Below are 15439 nucleotides of genomic sequence, written 5' to 3'. Positions count from 1 at the left end.
TCATTATAAAAAATTACATGGTACACGAGTTGCCATAATTATCTAACAATTTTGCCTTCACCGGAGCCAAATGCAGACATCATTTTGTATGTATTCACTAAAACTTACTGTCAGTTTATGAACCATGTAGGTGTTTAATAATGTTATATGCATAATTTACAATATTAAATGACTTATCTGGCTATAATTACGGCAATATTTTAATTTAAAGTAACACGTTTTATGACAGGCGTAAAAGAATAGAGCGTGAAAAATCGCAATATTAACCTTTTGAACGCCAATGACATCTATAGATGTCATGCGCAATCGTGCCCTGTGCGCCAACGACACCTATACATGCCAAGAAACAGATCATAGATAAATACAAAATAAACATATTAAACCTTTACTTTTACGTGTTTTATTTATACAGTTTATGAACTGAATCCCCAGTTATTACATAATTGTACACAGTAAACAAAATTGCCAAGTAGTTATTCAAATATTTGATGACAAAAAATAACTTAATTAATGGCTAAAAAAGCATGTTCTCTCGCGCCAATGACATGTATACGTGCCTACTAGTGATGTAGTGTAATATTCAAGTAACTTCATTAAAATTTCAGCGAAATTACTCTAATTCGCTTAATTTTTGTAATAACTACAAAAAATATATATAAGCTTAGTCACTGAGAAAAAAGGTAAATACTACATTCTTTGGTATAATACCATATTGTCTATATTGTGGATATTGTTGATTTGAATATTTTCCTTTTCGCCAATCATGCGCATCCCTAGCACAGTATCGATATGCAATCCCTTCTGCGCCATTGACATGAATAGATGTCGGACTGGTGACGTCGTAAGCGCGTGCCGTGTTGTTAAGTGCGGAAAGTTGTAAAAATATTTTATCGAGTAGGTATCTACCAATATTATAATCAAATAAGTACAAGGCTATTAATGAGCATAATAATTATATAGATAGGTTAAATACAAGGTTAAATACAAGGCTGTTAATGAAAATAATGATTATATACAATTGTTGATTTTTTATTATTTTTTATTTTATCGTCACAAACACAATGTATGCGTTCTAGCATAATATTTATTGTCCATGTAATGATAAAAATTCGCTTAGGTCCAAAATGTATAAATATCTCTAAAAATCTGTAGGTACTTACCTATTTAGCAGTTTTCAAAATTTATTACCTAATAAGTCTAATCAGTGCCTTTATTAGAATATTCTTATGATACAAATTGTCGCTATGTCATATCAAAATATGGTAATTGACCTAAATAGGTACCTACATATAATTAGTATTTGTAATAACTCAAGTATTAAACTAAATGATTGGAAAATAAATATGTAGTTTTAATGCAATTCCCTTTATTTAAAGGTAATAGTTGTTTTGATATTTACAAATAAACACTCCACAATAATACCTATAGTTCATATAAACTTAATAAATAAACTCGATAAGTTATAATAATATACAGCTACACATCCCTAATCAGAAGCGAGAGATTATAAAAAAAGGATGGTTGCCCGCGCCATTGGCATGTATACATGCCAATGGGGCGTAACTGATAGAGAATAGTGCTGTAACTTGCTGCAATTTTATATGTATTTTTGTATCTCAAAAGGTTGATTTTTTTTGTTGATAGTTGCTATAAATGTGGTCTTAAGTTTTTACAGTAGGAGATGAGGTTAAATAAATATTATTTTTGTGTTATAAGCTGTTTATTCAAATATTCAGACGTTAATTATTATGTTTATCGATAACATTTTGGACTCCCTACTATTTTCAAGGTCATCTCATTGAATTTGTGGCTTGGCGTGGAGGGCACGGCGATGCGTTTTTGCTCTGGCGGTCAAAAGGTTAAATTAAAAGATTACGAAGTTTTTATTACTGGTAATATGTCTACAACAGTAACGGCCACAGAGTATATAACTTTTTAATCATTCACGTTGAAAAAGCGCACTATATCAAATTTAAGCACGATATACTTTAATATTTAACCGTTTGTGCGCAAAAATACGACTAACTTCTAAATTTCATTTTAATTTTAATACTTGGCAACATCTGGAATCATTTTAATTTAATAGCACATTTAGTATTTACGTGCTATTATATTATATAAGATTATTTTAATTGGAACGTTGTGGTTTGTGGCCAAAATGTTGCCTGCCTGACGATTTATTCTAATCCACTTTCCTCTTTGAAATTTCGAATTTCGAATGCATAATTGATAATATTGTCTATGGTCTGGAATAACATTTGCTTCTCTATAGCCAAAAAGCCATGGTTTGAAGCCGTTATATTTTAGAAATATGATATGCTAATAAATAACCACATCCTACTAATTTGAGACCAAAGAAAATACTCCCGTGTTTACGAACTCTATACAAATAAAGAAATTAAAAATATCCCTAACTACTCCTTTTAATCTTTAGCTACTAAGGACTAGGACTAAATCAATTTATTATTAAGTCATTGCTTATACACGCAATTTCTTAAGCTTCTGCGTGAAATGAAATAAAAATTTCAACCCTGTTTTTTAAAGGTTCCATTAAAATATAGTTAGCCATCATTTGGCACATACGTCATTTTAAATTTACGCAGTAGATGCGAGAAGATGATAAACCGGTACAAAGAAGTCCATGAAAACTCTCTTTCACACATTTCTATATATAAATAATAATTAACAGGTGATTGCTCGCAATTTTCGGTACATATAACATAACTTCTGATAGCATACACGTGTAAGCAAGTTGATAACATATTGTACTGAAGGAAATCATTTGTTATGTCAAGTTGTAGACGCTCAAAAGCCGTATCACTGAATAATCGCTTTATCTTCTCGCTTTATCTTATCGCTTTATATATTATTAAAGTTTTTTTACATAGTAGAAAAACATGTCAGTCTAGTCAGTACCTAGTTAGGATTGCCTCGTGTTCGAATTTGGTTCGAATCAAGTCCAATGTCATCCACTCATACGTCCAGGAATTATAAAAACGTTTCCACGAAATCACTTGCACTGTTATTTGTTTATCAATTTGCAAAATCGATACGTCATTGTTTTAAAAGGTCGTATTATGACTGGACCTAATTTGCTCTATAATGCTGATTTGTTTATTGTTGATATCATAGATAGTCGGAAAATTATGTGTAAGAACTTTTTTACTATTTACTATCAAATAATTTGTACGCAAAAAGGTCCGCCAAATTAAAACATGGCGGACATGCGCATAGTGGCATTTTTCATCTTCAATCCTTTTCAAGTTTGTATTTTGAAAATGGCAATGATCAAAACCGGAGTAATACACATTTATATTTATTAGCGTCGTGTGTTTACCGATCCTAAAATGTATATTCTTATAATTAGCCTATTTTCAAGAACGACAAGATTATAGGTGATATTTGTTATTGAAATAGTCAAGTCTTTAAATGTAGGTTCAAACTTAAAACCAATCTCTACGCCTCTACTATTCAGTTAGAAAATTATTGTCCACAGTTAAGACTACAGTTTATACGGTTCTATCGGTAATAGAAACCGTCTACAATTCTAGTTGAGCCATAAATTCACAGCATTAAGTCGCCCAGCGCCCTCCAGTCTACCATTAACCTTAGCTGTAACTGGGCATGCAAACCGCACGATTTGAAGATATACGATCGCTCTCACAAGGCTATGTCACTGATACCTATTAAACTCGGTGGCATTAAAGCAATGGAGGGGATTAACCAACCGGATTGAATAGAACATAAAACAGAACAGTTGCTAGTAGCGAAATGCAAATTTGTACCGATCGGGTGCTGCAAGCCAAGTGTAACCCGTACATATAATTCGCATACCATTTGCATACTTGCTCACTGTCAGCCTACTAAATGGGTTCTATTTTTAAACTACTTAAATTTCGAACTGGCTGTTGTATTTGTTACATGTATATTTTATATTTAATCTATTGAATGGAAGTAAGTAGAAACTTCGTAACTACTACATTGTACGTCATGCCACGAGTATTTCGTTGTTTTCAACAACAAATCTCTCGTAGAGACGTTATGTATGGATTTATTAAAATTTATTGAGGTTAGTGGCACCACCAAGGTCTGGACGCGTTATCTTTAAAGATAAACAAAAAACATTGTTTATTGTGACGTGATGAATATAAAATATAGGAAATGAAAAATGAACTAGTTAACATTTTAAAGATTTTCTAATGAACATTATTGTTATAAATAAGGCAAAGGCTAGATGATGTATTAAGAAATATTCAAACGGTTTTTCTTTTCTCTTAATTCTTAACTTCAGATTCTTTTCATGTATGCTCAAAGCATTAGCAAGATTGTGCTCTTGAATATTTTCTAATAAAGCTGAAATAAGATAGTTTTATTAATATCTTATCCTGCAAGTACATATATGAAAGCATCATTAAATACAATGTCAAATAGGAAACTTCCAGAATATTCTAAGTATCCAACACGTGGGCACGTGAGAACTTTATTCATTGTTATTCAAGTTTATGCCCTTATTTTCAAGCTGTAAATGATAATATTGCACACTTCAGAAATGGAATTCTAGGTTGTTGTTTATTTCCCTAGTATTTGTTACCTATATAGGGCAAGCTGCATCATGTACTTATATACACGACTAGATGCGCTCCGCGGTATCACCCGCGTGGCACTGCTCCTGTTGTTTAAGTTAAATATATAGCCTATACATATATAGCCTTCCTCGATAAAATGGCTATCTAACACCGAAATAATTTTTCAAATCGAGCTAGAAGTTCCTGAGATCAGAGCGTTCAAACAAACAAATTCTTCAGCTTTATAACATTAGTATAGATGTATTTTGTTCGGTCCTGACCATAATGCCGTGGCCCGTGATGGCATACATGTAGGTATACCTAGTAGTTTCGCCCATATACTTCCCTCAAGAAAAATTATCATTGGTGATGAACCAAGTACATATATCTTGTTAGAAATCGTATTAGAATTAGTAAGTTTATTGGTGAATGATAAAGCATAAGCATATGCATGTCGTATTATTATTCATTTTGAAGATTTTGAGTTTATAGCATCACCAATTGGAGCGAAGCATCGTTGTTGCAAAACCATTCCTTTTGCCAGCAGACAAAGAGGCGTGGTTCAACTAGTATACAATAAATAACAATAAGACTTGCTTCAATTTAAAAATAGCAGCATATCATAAGTCCTTCAGCTTGTCAGATAACTTTTGGAACGCTGATAAGACGCATTGCGAATTTGATAAGATAACAAGCCTGTAGGACATGTAATTTGCTGAATTCTGACTTATCTTTGTTTGTCTCGAGTAATTTAGGTTGCTACGTTATTGTGGTACACTTGCAGACAGATTTGTCATAGCTTCTTGGTAGCGTTCTTTATAATCATCCCAGTCTATTCTGCACATGAAAATACTACCTATTCTTTAAATTTGATGATTGATTGTTACATGTTTGTTACTTTAATACAAAAGCACATGATCGGATGTTAGATATAAAGTAGAAGTTAGCACTGATATAGAGTAGATGTTCAGGATGGCATATTCTCAACTTTTCTTCCGGGTATAAAGCGAGGTGGCGCGAGAGGTCACGAGCTCGAACTAGCATTTATTCTTACCATAATCTTTGTCCTTGCCCTTTTCGAGAGACAAGAACACAATCTATAGAACTGGCTATAAAATTAATACAAATTTTAATACCACGTTTTATAAAAAATAAGAGTCACAGTGTATAGTGTATTTCTATCAATTCGAATAGATCAATTTTCGATTAAAGAACATTCACTTTCCCGAACTTTCGCGTAACAATACATCCATCAAAAAGTAAACATAAGATTAAACCGTGCAGTCATAACGATTTCGATTCGCGAGAAATACTATATAATAATTAATAATTGCTTGAAACGCGCATCAACACATAAAAGAGATGGTAAAAATACTAAAGCACTGGTTAATAAAAATCGGCATAAACTATTTTACTGCCCACTTTCGAGAGCAATTAAGACAGCCTCAGTATCAGTGTTTGTAACTATTCATGCTAAATGCTAATGATAAATGTTCGTTTACATTAGGTGACGGAGCGGCGGCACACAGCTGCGTAAAATACGCAGAATTTATGGGTGAAATTATGGCGATGATTAATGAGCAATAGTTGTCAAAATTCCCAGTCATAGTTGTTACAGAAATCTTCAATAATTGAAGGAATTTTCTTAGCTAAAATACCTTTTCTATTTGTTACAAGTTAGGTATAAGGGTATATAGTATTCTTTTCTTGTGGACGACGTTGTCGTTGTCTTGGACGACGCACTTGCCTGGGCAATGTCTTCTAAGTAGTTAATTATTTTTAAACTCACAAGTCACAACAAACAAACGAGAAATCCTAGCATTTATTCAGTTTTCTACTCTATATTACAAGCTCTTGCGCTTATTTATAGGAATGCGATCCAAGATAGATTTAATAGATTTCCAAATGAACTCAACAGTAATATCGTGCAATGAAACGCACACAACAATGTACAATCGAGTACGATATAATTACGCACATCGCATACTTTAGACGCATGGATCAATTTGATTTTGCGTGTTTAACGCCATGCGAGGGTGTGGTACATCTCGGTTTATTCAGTATAGAGGTAACTGGTTCCAAGAATGTAGCAATTATTTTGCTAACCTGTTCTTCAAGCGCTACTGTATTGTATTGTTTTTGGAATTTCAACTTCGATTCGATTGTCGTTGGAGTTTCAAGAGTGGGCATTATAGGTTCTTCATTAATTCTGAGATGAAAGTAATGATTACTTTTTGTCATTTAGTATGCTGGTATTAGTGATCTCACTCTGAAATCTACTAGGATTCATACTTCTTAAATTTTTATATTTTACATAACCATTCGTATAAGTATTATGTTATAGATCGTCAAAACAAGACAATGTTTTTCGCAAATAGTTCGTGTTATCAGACAGACGACTGTGACGTCAATCGCTATCGGTATATACCTAATCTTTCGTTCGACAAGCCAATCTGGTCGCACGGACACTCAATTATTATTCTAATAAGATTCCAATTAGAAAATACCACATTTAATGGTGGTGATTTAGGACAAAGTCCTCGTAATTTAATCGTTTTAAACGACTCTAGCCGTCCATTTACGAAACGTTATCCAATTTAAGGCCACGTCGGAAGTCTTACTCCACCAGACGACATGCGCTACATACCTGCTTCCTTTTAATGGGCAGCTGCTTAACCAACGTATGGGTCGGCACAGCGTGCGTCTCTTTCGGCTCCCTCGCCGCTATGTCGTCCAGCAGAGCCTCGCATTTCTCCTTATCCCGCTCGTCGTCCGATACCAGGAGGAACCTCCGCCACCTCGCCGAATCGAAGCCCCAGTGGCACGTGCGGTGCTCCGTGGCGTGCGTGTGGCACACGAAGCGGCGCGGAACATACACTCCGCGACATTCCACACACTGCACTAGTCCCAGCTCAGGCGCGCAAACCCCGCGCGCACCCCCGAAACACTCATGATACACCCGAAAGCCTGGCAACTTTTTGGCAGCGGCGGCCGGCGCGTGCAACAACGCGGCGCACAGCCTCTCCGCGTCCGTCTGCGTAATCAGGCCGCACGACGGCGCCGTCCGGGGCAGCACGCCGGTCGACTTCAACTCGTGCAGTTGCTCAGGCGTACACCTCGAACAGTATATTTGTAAGTCGTCACACACACGGTTTATTTGCTCCAAACTGAAGTCTGTCAGAACTGAGGTGAGGATCTGAGGGAGGCACAGGCGCCGTTCGCCGCCCACGCTGAAGCAAGATATCGGCTCCCCCTCGAGGGCAGTCTCGCCGCGCTCGCCCAGCACCGAGTCCGCGGTGAGCAGGAGAGGCGGTGCGGCGCGAGGCAGCGGAGGCGGCGGCGCGAGCGGCGGGCCCGCGCGCCCTATCCCGGGGCCCTGGAGGCTCCTCGGTGCGCTGGCCTGGTAAGTCCTCAGCACCGAACTGATATGCGGCGTCACTACATCCATGGTCGCGAGCTACGCCCGTCTATCGCGCGAAGGACCGCGCGCGCGCGACTCGCCTCGACAGCGGTCGGAGCATGTCTGCGGCGGCCCGTGCCGCTCCTCACTCCGCGCCGATTTCCCCGCCCCCCTCACGGATCTGTGCAAAAATAAGCATCGACGAACTCATCACAATATTTAAAAGACATTCGAAATCTGAACGTCCACAATTCTAAATTTGAAAAATCTCGCGAAAGGAACGGTGATGGTTCATGCGTGTATAGGGGCGTGGAATCCGAGCGGTCGCAGTCAAAGCAGACGATGGCTCGGCTACTGGAGAGTCTAGCCGGCGCCCCGCACTCCGCGCGCCGCCGCCGCGACGGGTCACGTGACCGACCTTCCCGTCAAAATATCCAGAATGGCGTTGAGAGTCGGCGCTCCGACTGTGTCATTGATAAATCATCGTAGACGCGAAATTAAGTATAAAATAAAATATACATTAAAAATATTCAATCTATTAATAATTCCATCAAAATTCTATACAATGAAATGAATATTATATATTGAACCAATTGAAGCATTCATCATTCATCATATCAAGAAAACATAAAAAAATGTACATGTATCTCAATTTAATTTGGTAACATACAATTTTGAAAGTACTTCGATTTCCAGTTCCCACTTATCGCTTTGTAATAATTATGTATCTCTTCGTTAACCTCACAATGACTCAACCAAAAACACACCTATCTGCTTATTTATTATTGCATTTATTTAATTTATAGCAGCTTGCAATCATGCAATAAATTAAAATTCAGTTCGAAATTAAATAACATTTTGTTAACGTCGATCTTGGTTCTTGGTTTAAATTTAATATTCTCTGAGAGGCGGCATTTTATTGTGTATAATACAAATGGTGTCAAATACTATCTACAAATCTCCAATTGTTGAATCTTTGAACGCGCGACACGCGCGGGGTATGAGGGGCGAAGGGCGAGAGGGAAAGGGGAGCGGGACGCGCGGGGGGAGGCAGCTGCGTCTAGAGCAACCGTTCGCAGCTCCGTGAAAACTGTTTTTATCATTACCATTCCGTACGCGATTTCAAACTTTACTCGATTAAGTTAACGTCTTTATTCGCGTGGACGTCACATTGTTGTGAATGTCATTAAAATTACCAGTTCATTGAAGTGTAAGTACCAGCGTTAGAGGCATAGAAATAAGGTCGAATATCGCGTGTAAAGTTCAACAAAGCATTTTGTAATTGCGACCGCCTGCGGAGTGGATCTATTTTGTACAGTACCGAGCTGTTTATACTTTGCGTCATAGAATTTTGTATTGCTTTTGAATTGATTAAAATGTATAATATTATTCTATAAAGACAATAATATTATAGTTGGTAGGTATTTTTATATCAACTAGTCTTTTGATATTATAGTAACCTTTATCACTCGCGAGTCGCGACTGTTACTCTATGACGTCATCCGAATTGAGCAGGAATTGAGGTGGCCTATTATAATTATTATCATGACAGTATACCACAGTCCACAGACTAATAAATTATAAATTATTATACATATATACTACGTATACAAATAATACCTATTATCTATGTACATAATTAATTATTATTTCACGTTGTTTTTAAATTTGAACAATTTTCCACCCTCTATTTTTTCTTAGTAAAATTTTCATACAATTTCCATTAAAAAACCTAAGTGCAGTTAGGTAGTACCTACTTATGTTATTGTAATCTAGTTTAAAAATAAGCATATTTTTAATTAGAAATCGTCGTAGGTACCCACGTACAATAGTCAATACATTCCTTCTTACGAAGGAAAATTCAAGGTCTGACGTCATAGTTTTCAAAATAGATAAATATTTAAGATATTACGTGGAACATTGAGATAATTTCATTGTTTTTCTTCGCTGACTAATCGAGGTAAATGGATTTTTGTCTGGTTTGTTTAAATTCAATTCACGGTATAGGTACCTACTACCATAATAATTATCGTTTTTATCCTAGATTTTTTTCATACTGAATGAGTATTTTTATAAAAAAATATTTAAGGAAGTTGACAAGAAAGTTTATTTAGGTAACAATATGGACCTTTTGTTATTACATCAACATTAATTATCTTTAGTTTCATTACATAATTTTAACTCTGTACTTTCTAAAACTGCACTTCATTGAATATTGTGCCCCGACTCCCTACTTGCGAGATTGGTACCTACTACTCTACTGGTATTGGTCCCTTTACACTAAGTATCTATAGTAGGTACCTAGTTGAACATTATTGTTTGAAATGCGACCATTTCATTCAATTATCGAGCATTTCATGAAGTGAGCAAATCTACAATAATATGGCTACGATATTTATAAGAAGTTTTTTGTAGGATCCTAACTATTATATTATTCTTTCACTATTGCTTGAAAATTTCTCCTGAAAATTGCTATTTACAGATTATTTAGAGCTATTACATTATGGTTGATATATGTATGTGACTTTATCTTTTCTTATCTACCTACTTTAAATGAAAAGCTTTTAAATTTTAAATTATTTTTTTTTAATTTTAATTGACTTCAAAAAAAGGTTAGGTTTATTTGAAGGTACACGGACTCGATCACAATATCAGTAAAATATTTTTTAAAGAATATGCGCTACCTATTAGTAGTATATTATTATTAGTCTGTGCTATTAGGTAAATAAATCAAATAGGTAATAGATACGTAGTATCACAGACTAATAATAATATACTACGTATACAAGTAGTATATTATTATTAATCTGTGGTAATAGATATGACACCTATGTATATCTATGTATTGTAGAGTTAAAAAACAGGTTTATCATATGAATTTTATACAGATTAAACTTAGGTTATATACTTATGTAACATCAGAATTATAACAATATAATATGAGCTATAATACTTGATTTTGCCGGAGGGTTCGTTTGTCCGCGGATGTAACCGCGTGCACTACGGAAAAATATGCGCGCGAACGCGAACGTGGTGTTTCATATAATTTCATTATCTAGTTAATGGGTACAAGACTAGATGGCGCTGTATATAATTTTTTTCTGTTATTTCGAAAAATTACCGCTTTGAAATAGTTTACTGTTTATTATGAACTTATAGTGAGGAACAATATACATAAATGTTACAGTATATAAAATTTATAAAAAAAAAAACGCGAATATTAAAAAAAATAAACCGCCATCTGGTTTCTTTATAATAAAACGTGTTGAGAATCTCCATTCTCGAGTCTACACGTCTTATAAACTTGTAAAAAAATATTCGTTCTATTTTCCATCTTTGCCTAACAATTAAAATTATTTCGCATAAAAAAATCTACACATAGTTACATATACATAACAAATACTATATTCAAAATTACCTCCATTATGAAGCTCCACAAATTGTTTAGAAATATTGTGTAACATCACGTAAGTAAATAACTAAATAATATAGGTACATAATATTTAAATATTATAATTAAGTAAAATGTTTTTATACACAACGGACGAAGACGAAGAAACGGTTAAAATCCTTTGTAGAATCATACAATGCTTATTATACTTATTCATTGTTATATACCTACCTATTTTTACTAGCAACGTGTGCTATTTTTGTAATTAAATTTTAACAATGATTTTAACTGACATTTGATGAATAAAGATGGGTTAAACTCTATTTTTTTTCTCATATACATTTAAATGTTTTAAATATTTTTTACATGACCTATTACATACTTAATATGATTATTGATTTGTATTATGAAATATTGTGTAATTTTCATATACAAATAATACAATATAATATGTAAGTATTCAATACATATCTACTGGGATTCATTCATTACTAACTTTTTTAATGATCTTAACAAATAACAAGTAGGTAGGTATTTAATCATTGTTTTTGTCAAAAAGAATCCAGTAAAGAGTTTTGCAAAAAAGTGATTAATATTAGATTTTTATTGATTGATTATTCTAGAATAAATCTATTTGTTTTATAATATTATTAGTTTACTCTTAGAGTTTACATATTATGTATATCAATTATTATGAAGGTAAGTAAATATTGGTTTCAAAACTTACCTATTACTTACATATTATTTAAGTACCTATGTACTTACTTAGTTATGCTTTTTTCAACCACTTTTTTAAATTTCAAGATTCTCTGTTCTGTAGATTTTGATTCCTTGCGACCCTTGCGAGTGTCGAAAATTTTCAACAAAAACGGCAATATCTTTTTGATTGCGTTGGCTGGTAGATATTTTTTCATAGCTTCAAGGGACGGTTCACGGTAGTGGTTACTCAAGTCTACCCCCACGCGTTCTTGAGAAAAGGGTCTTGACTGACAGACAGACTGACGGACAACAAAATAAGGGCTTTTTCCAAATTTGTGCTTCGGAACACAAAATAACAAAATCACCAAATACAAACTGAATTTCAAATTAGTAACTAATTTGCTATCTCTGATACAAAAAAAAAACTTTTAGGCTATGATTAATTTGTGTCTGCGAAATTAATTAACTTATTTAAATCCTGTGTTTAATCGGAATCGTATCAATTAAAATCTTCTAACTACGAATAAGTAACGAATAACGAATTAACCTACCTACGATAAAAATTAAAAAGTTGAAGGATGTACCCACGTCCCACGATCACGATGTACCTAAATGTAGTTTCATATAGTTCGTCTAGATGGCACTACATATTCGTGTAGTATCCGAATTTTTATTCTAATTAAAATACTTAAAATGTGATAATACGTATTTTTATTTAAATGAAACGATTTTTAAGTAAAAAATGAAGATGAATCAATTATTATTCAAATCACAGATTATTATCTGATATCTGGACACCTTTAACCCACTTTAACCTCAAAACGTTATGTTTGCTATGATTCGGTTTCTAGTATTCTAGAATCTAGTTTAGTATAACATATTTTAATACAATATAACGACGATATTTAACGTAATTGAAGATTATTAGACTACGTTATTAGACGAATAAACGAATATAAAAACAATTTTCATTTTTGTTTTGTGATAACATAGATTAATTATTATTGCGAGTAAAAATTTAAGGCTGGCAACGTATGCTGTACCTATATAAATCGATAAAAATAAAATATATCAAATCAATGATCTACTATCTAGCTATGTCAACTTCATTGTGCAAAATTGTAATTCTACTTTTTGTCTAGATTAAAAACCCGTTGTAAGACTTGTAAGTTGTAACAGTTTATTTATAATAATATCACAAACACTCAGCAGTGGCAGGCATTTGGCTTTTGGCCTTCAAGTGAGTATACACGCGATATAAATTATTCTATTCGCATCACATCATTCGAAAACATAAAAATAAACAAAAAAAGTGTGCAATAATCATTGTTTCATGTCTTTTAAAGATTTTGATGGATCCTTGGGGTTGTGAAGTGCATCAGACTGAAGCTCCATCGGAATTTGAGGATAATTTTAAGCCTTCGCATGAATTTGAAAAATTGTCGGATTCCTCAGAGTACCTAGCTATCCTTGGTGAGTTATTATGCACTATTAAATATGTAAAGTTAATTGACTGTGGTATAAAGTAAAGCGGTTTTAAATGTTTACCTTAGCGGTTAGTAGTTAACAAAAGGGAATGATACTGTAATCTTGTTTCACATTGTCACACGACACCGCCGACGACGGTCGTCTCCTCGATAGCATAGTGTAACTTGTATACGAATAATACGAAATTAAATTGTAAATAAATAATATATTTGCAGAGAAGAAACTTCAAGCATTGAGAAAGAAGAATAAGGTTGTTGAAAATTTAGCTGCATATCGGGCCGACTGTATCGATCGCCTGTTGCGAGAAGGGTGTGATCTCGACCCCGTGGTTGGAGATACCGATTCGGAAAAGCTACTTCAGGACTAGAGTGATACATTGTAAGTAACCATGGCATCTTCATCATCCACCATAGATCTGTCCGGGCCCACATTCTGTGTGGTCTCTGGCGCCTCTCAGGGCATCGGCCGGGCTATAGCTGTCGAAGTATCGAAACACTTGGGTCCCAACTCCCTCATGCTCCTACTGGCCCGTAAGAAATCTGATCTTGCACAATCAGCAAGCCTCTGTGAATCGGACAATGTTAAGGTTGTGTACACCTCAATTGACTTATGTTCAGCATCGGAGAAGGAGATGTACGATGTCATAATACAAGGTCTGAGTGGAAGGAAGGTGACCGACTTCACAACCAGCCTGATCTTCCACAATGTTGGCTCGATCGGTAACTTAAGCATTGAGACAGCTCGCATGGAGAATATTGAAGAAATGCAGGAATACTTCAAATTGAATGTGTTTAAAGTTATTTCATTGAATACTCAGTTTCTCAAAATATTTAAGGATGTAGAGGACAGGCTGGTTATTGTGAACACAACATCGCTCTGTGCAATTAAGCCTATGGGAGGTATGGCATATTACTGTAGTGGCAAAGCCGCGCGTGCTATGTACTTTAGGGTGCTCGCTGAGGAGAAGAAACATGTGACGGTGCTGAACTACTCCCCTGGCCCAGTTGAGACATCTATGATTGAACAGGTGATAGAAGAAGCAGTCAATCTGAATCTCAAAGAGGTGTTCACAACATTCAGGAACCAGGCATCTCTGTTAAAGCCCGAGGTCACAGCTAAGAAATGTATCAAAGTCTTACTTTCTAGAAAGTTCAAATCGGGTGATCATGTTGATTACTTTGATGATGAATGAGCTAATCTATGCAGCAGTTAAACTGGGTTTAAATGCAATTAACATAGTTACTATTTATTGTTTTTTGAAATTCCTCTGAAACTATGCCTAAATTTTTATCGATGCTGCCTAATATATTATAATATTATAAATTGTTCATATCATTGGTCATAAATGAAAATCCATTTATAAATTTATGACATACAATAATTGCATTTACTCCACATCAAACTTCATTACATTCCTATATATTTATGTATGAATGCAATTCATATTAATAAAAGTGCTTCAATGTCAAATGTCTTTTACTTAACCCTTTATCTGTTTTTTTATACTTAATATGAGTTACATTCATATATTTATCTATGTTTTTCATTTGATAACACAACCTAACAACAAAATCATACTATGTTTAATTATTTCACAATAATTTATTTAGTCTCAATAATTAGTTACCCAATATGGATATTTTAATTGAAAGGTCATTTTATAGTTAATATCATGATCACTTATTATTTTGTAGATTTGTTTATCAAATTGTCTCCTTTTATAATTAACTAAGAATATTTATTACACTTTCATAGTTGTTTTTTACATTAAGAGAACATTGACTTAATATTAATTGTAGTTTAATCAAGGGCAATAACATTTATTTAATTATCAACTATAGAGAAATAAAAATAACTTATCTGTAATGCAAGAACAACAATGATTAACTGTTCAAT

At 34.3% G+C, this 15439-nt stretch overlaps 2 protein-coding genes across 2 annotated transcripts in view; one reads left to right on the top strand and one right to left on the bottom strand.

Moving 5' to 3' along the window:
• LOC123697741 (ski oncogene) overlaps positions 1-8352 on the bottom strand; it is a 48884-nt gene extending 40532 nt beyond the window's left edge. Inside the window, exon 1 of the mRNA XM_045644279.1 lies at positions 7213-8352. Within this exon, the coding sequence (XP_045500235.1) occupies positions 7213-8013 (801 nt within the window). The 5' untranslated portion in view covers positions 8014-8352. The remainder of the gene's footprint in view (positions 1-7212) is intronic.
• A 5286-nt stretch (positions 8353-13638) lies between these two features.
• On the top strand, positions 13639-15013 carry LOC123697809 (sepiapterin reductase). The gene has a single exon (XM_045644360.1). It carries the CDS (start codon positions 13932-13934, stop codon positions 14733-14735), a length of 804 nt encoding a protein of 267 aa, XP_045500316.1. The 5' UTR covers positions 13639-13931; the 3' UTR covers positions 14736-15013.
• The last annotated feature ends 426 nt before the right edge of the window (positions 15014-15439 follow it).

This window comes from Colias croceus, chromosome 15 (genome assembly GCF_905220415.1).
Source record: "Colias croceus chromosome 15, ilColCroc2.1".
NCBI lineage: Eukaryota > Metazoa > Arthropoda > Insecta > Lepidoptera > Pieridae > Colias > Colias croceus.
This window is presented reverse-complemented; position numbering and strand designations above follow the sequence as displayed.

What these genes read in the sequence shown, in the direction of transcription:
- LOC123697809 (XM_045644360.1), top strand. Translation starts at nt 13,932, where the DNA reads ATGGCATCTTCATCATCCACCATAGATCTGTCCGGGCCCACATTCTGT.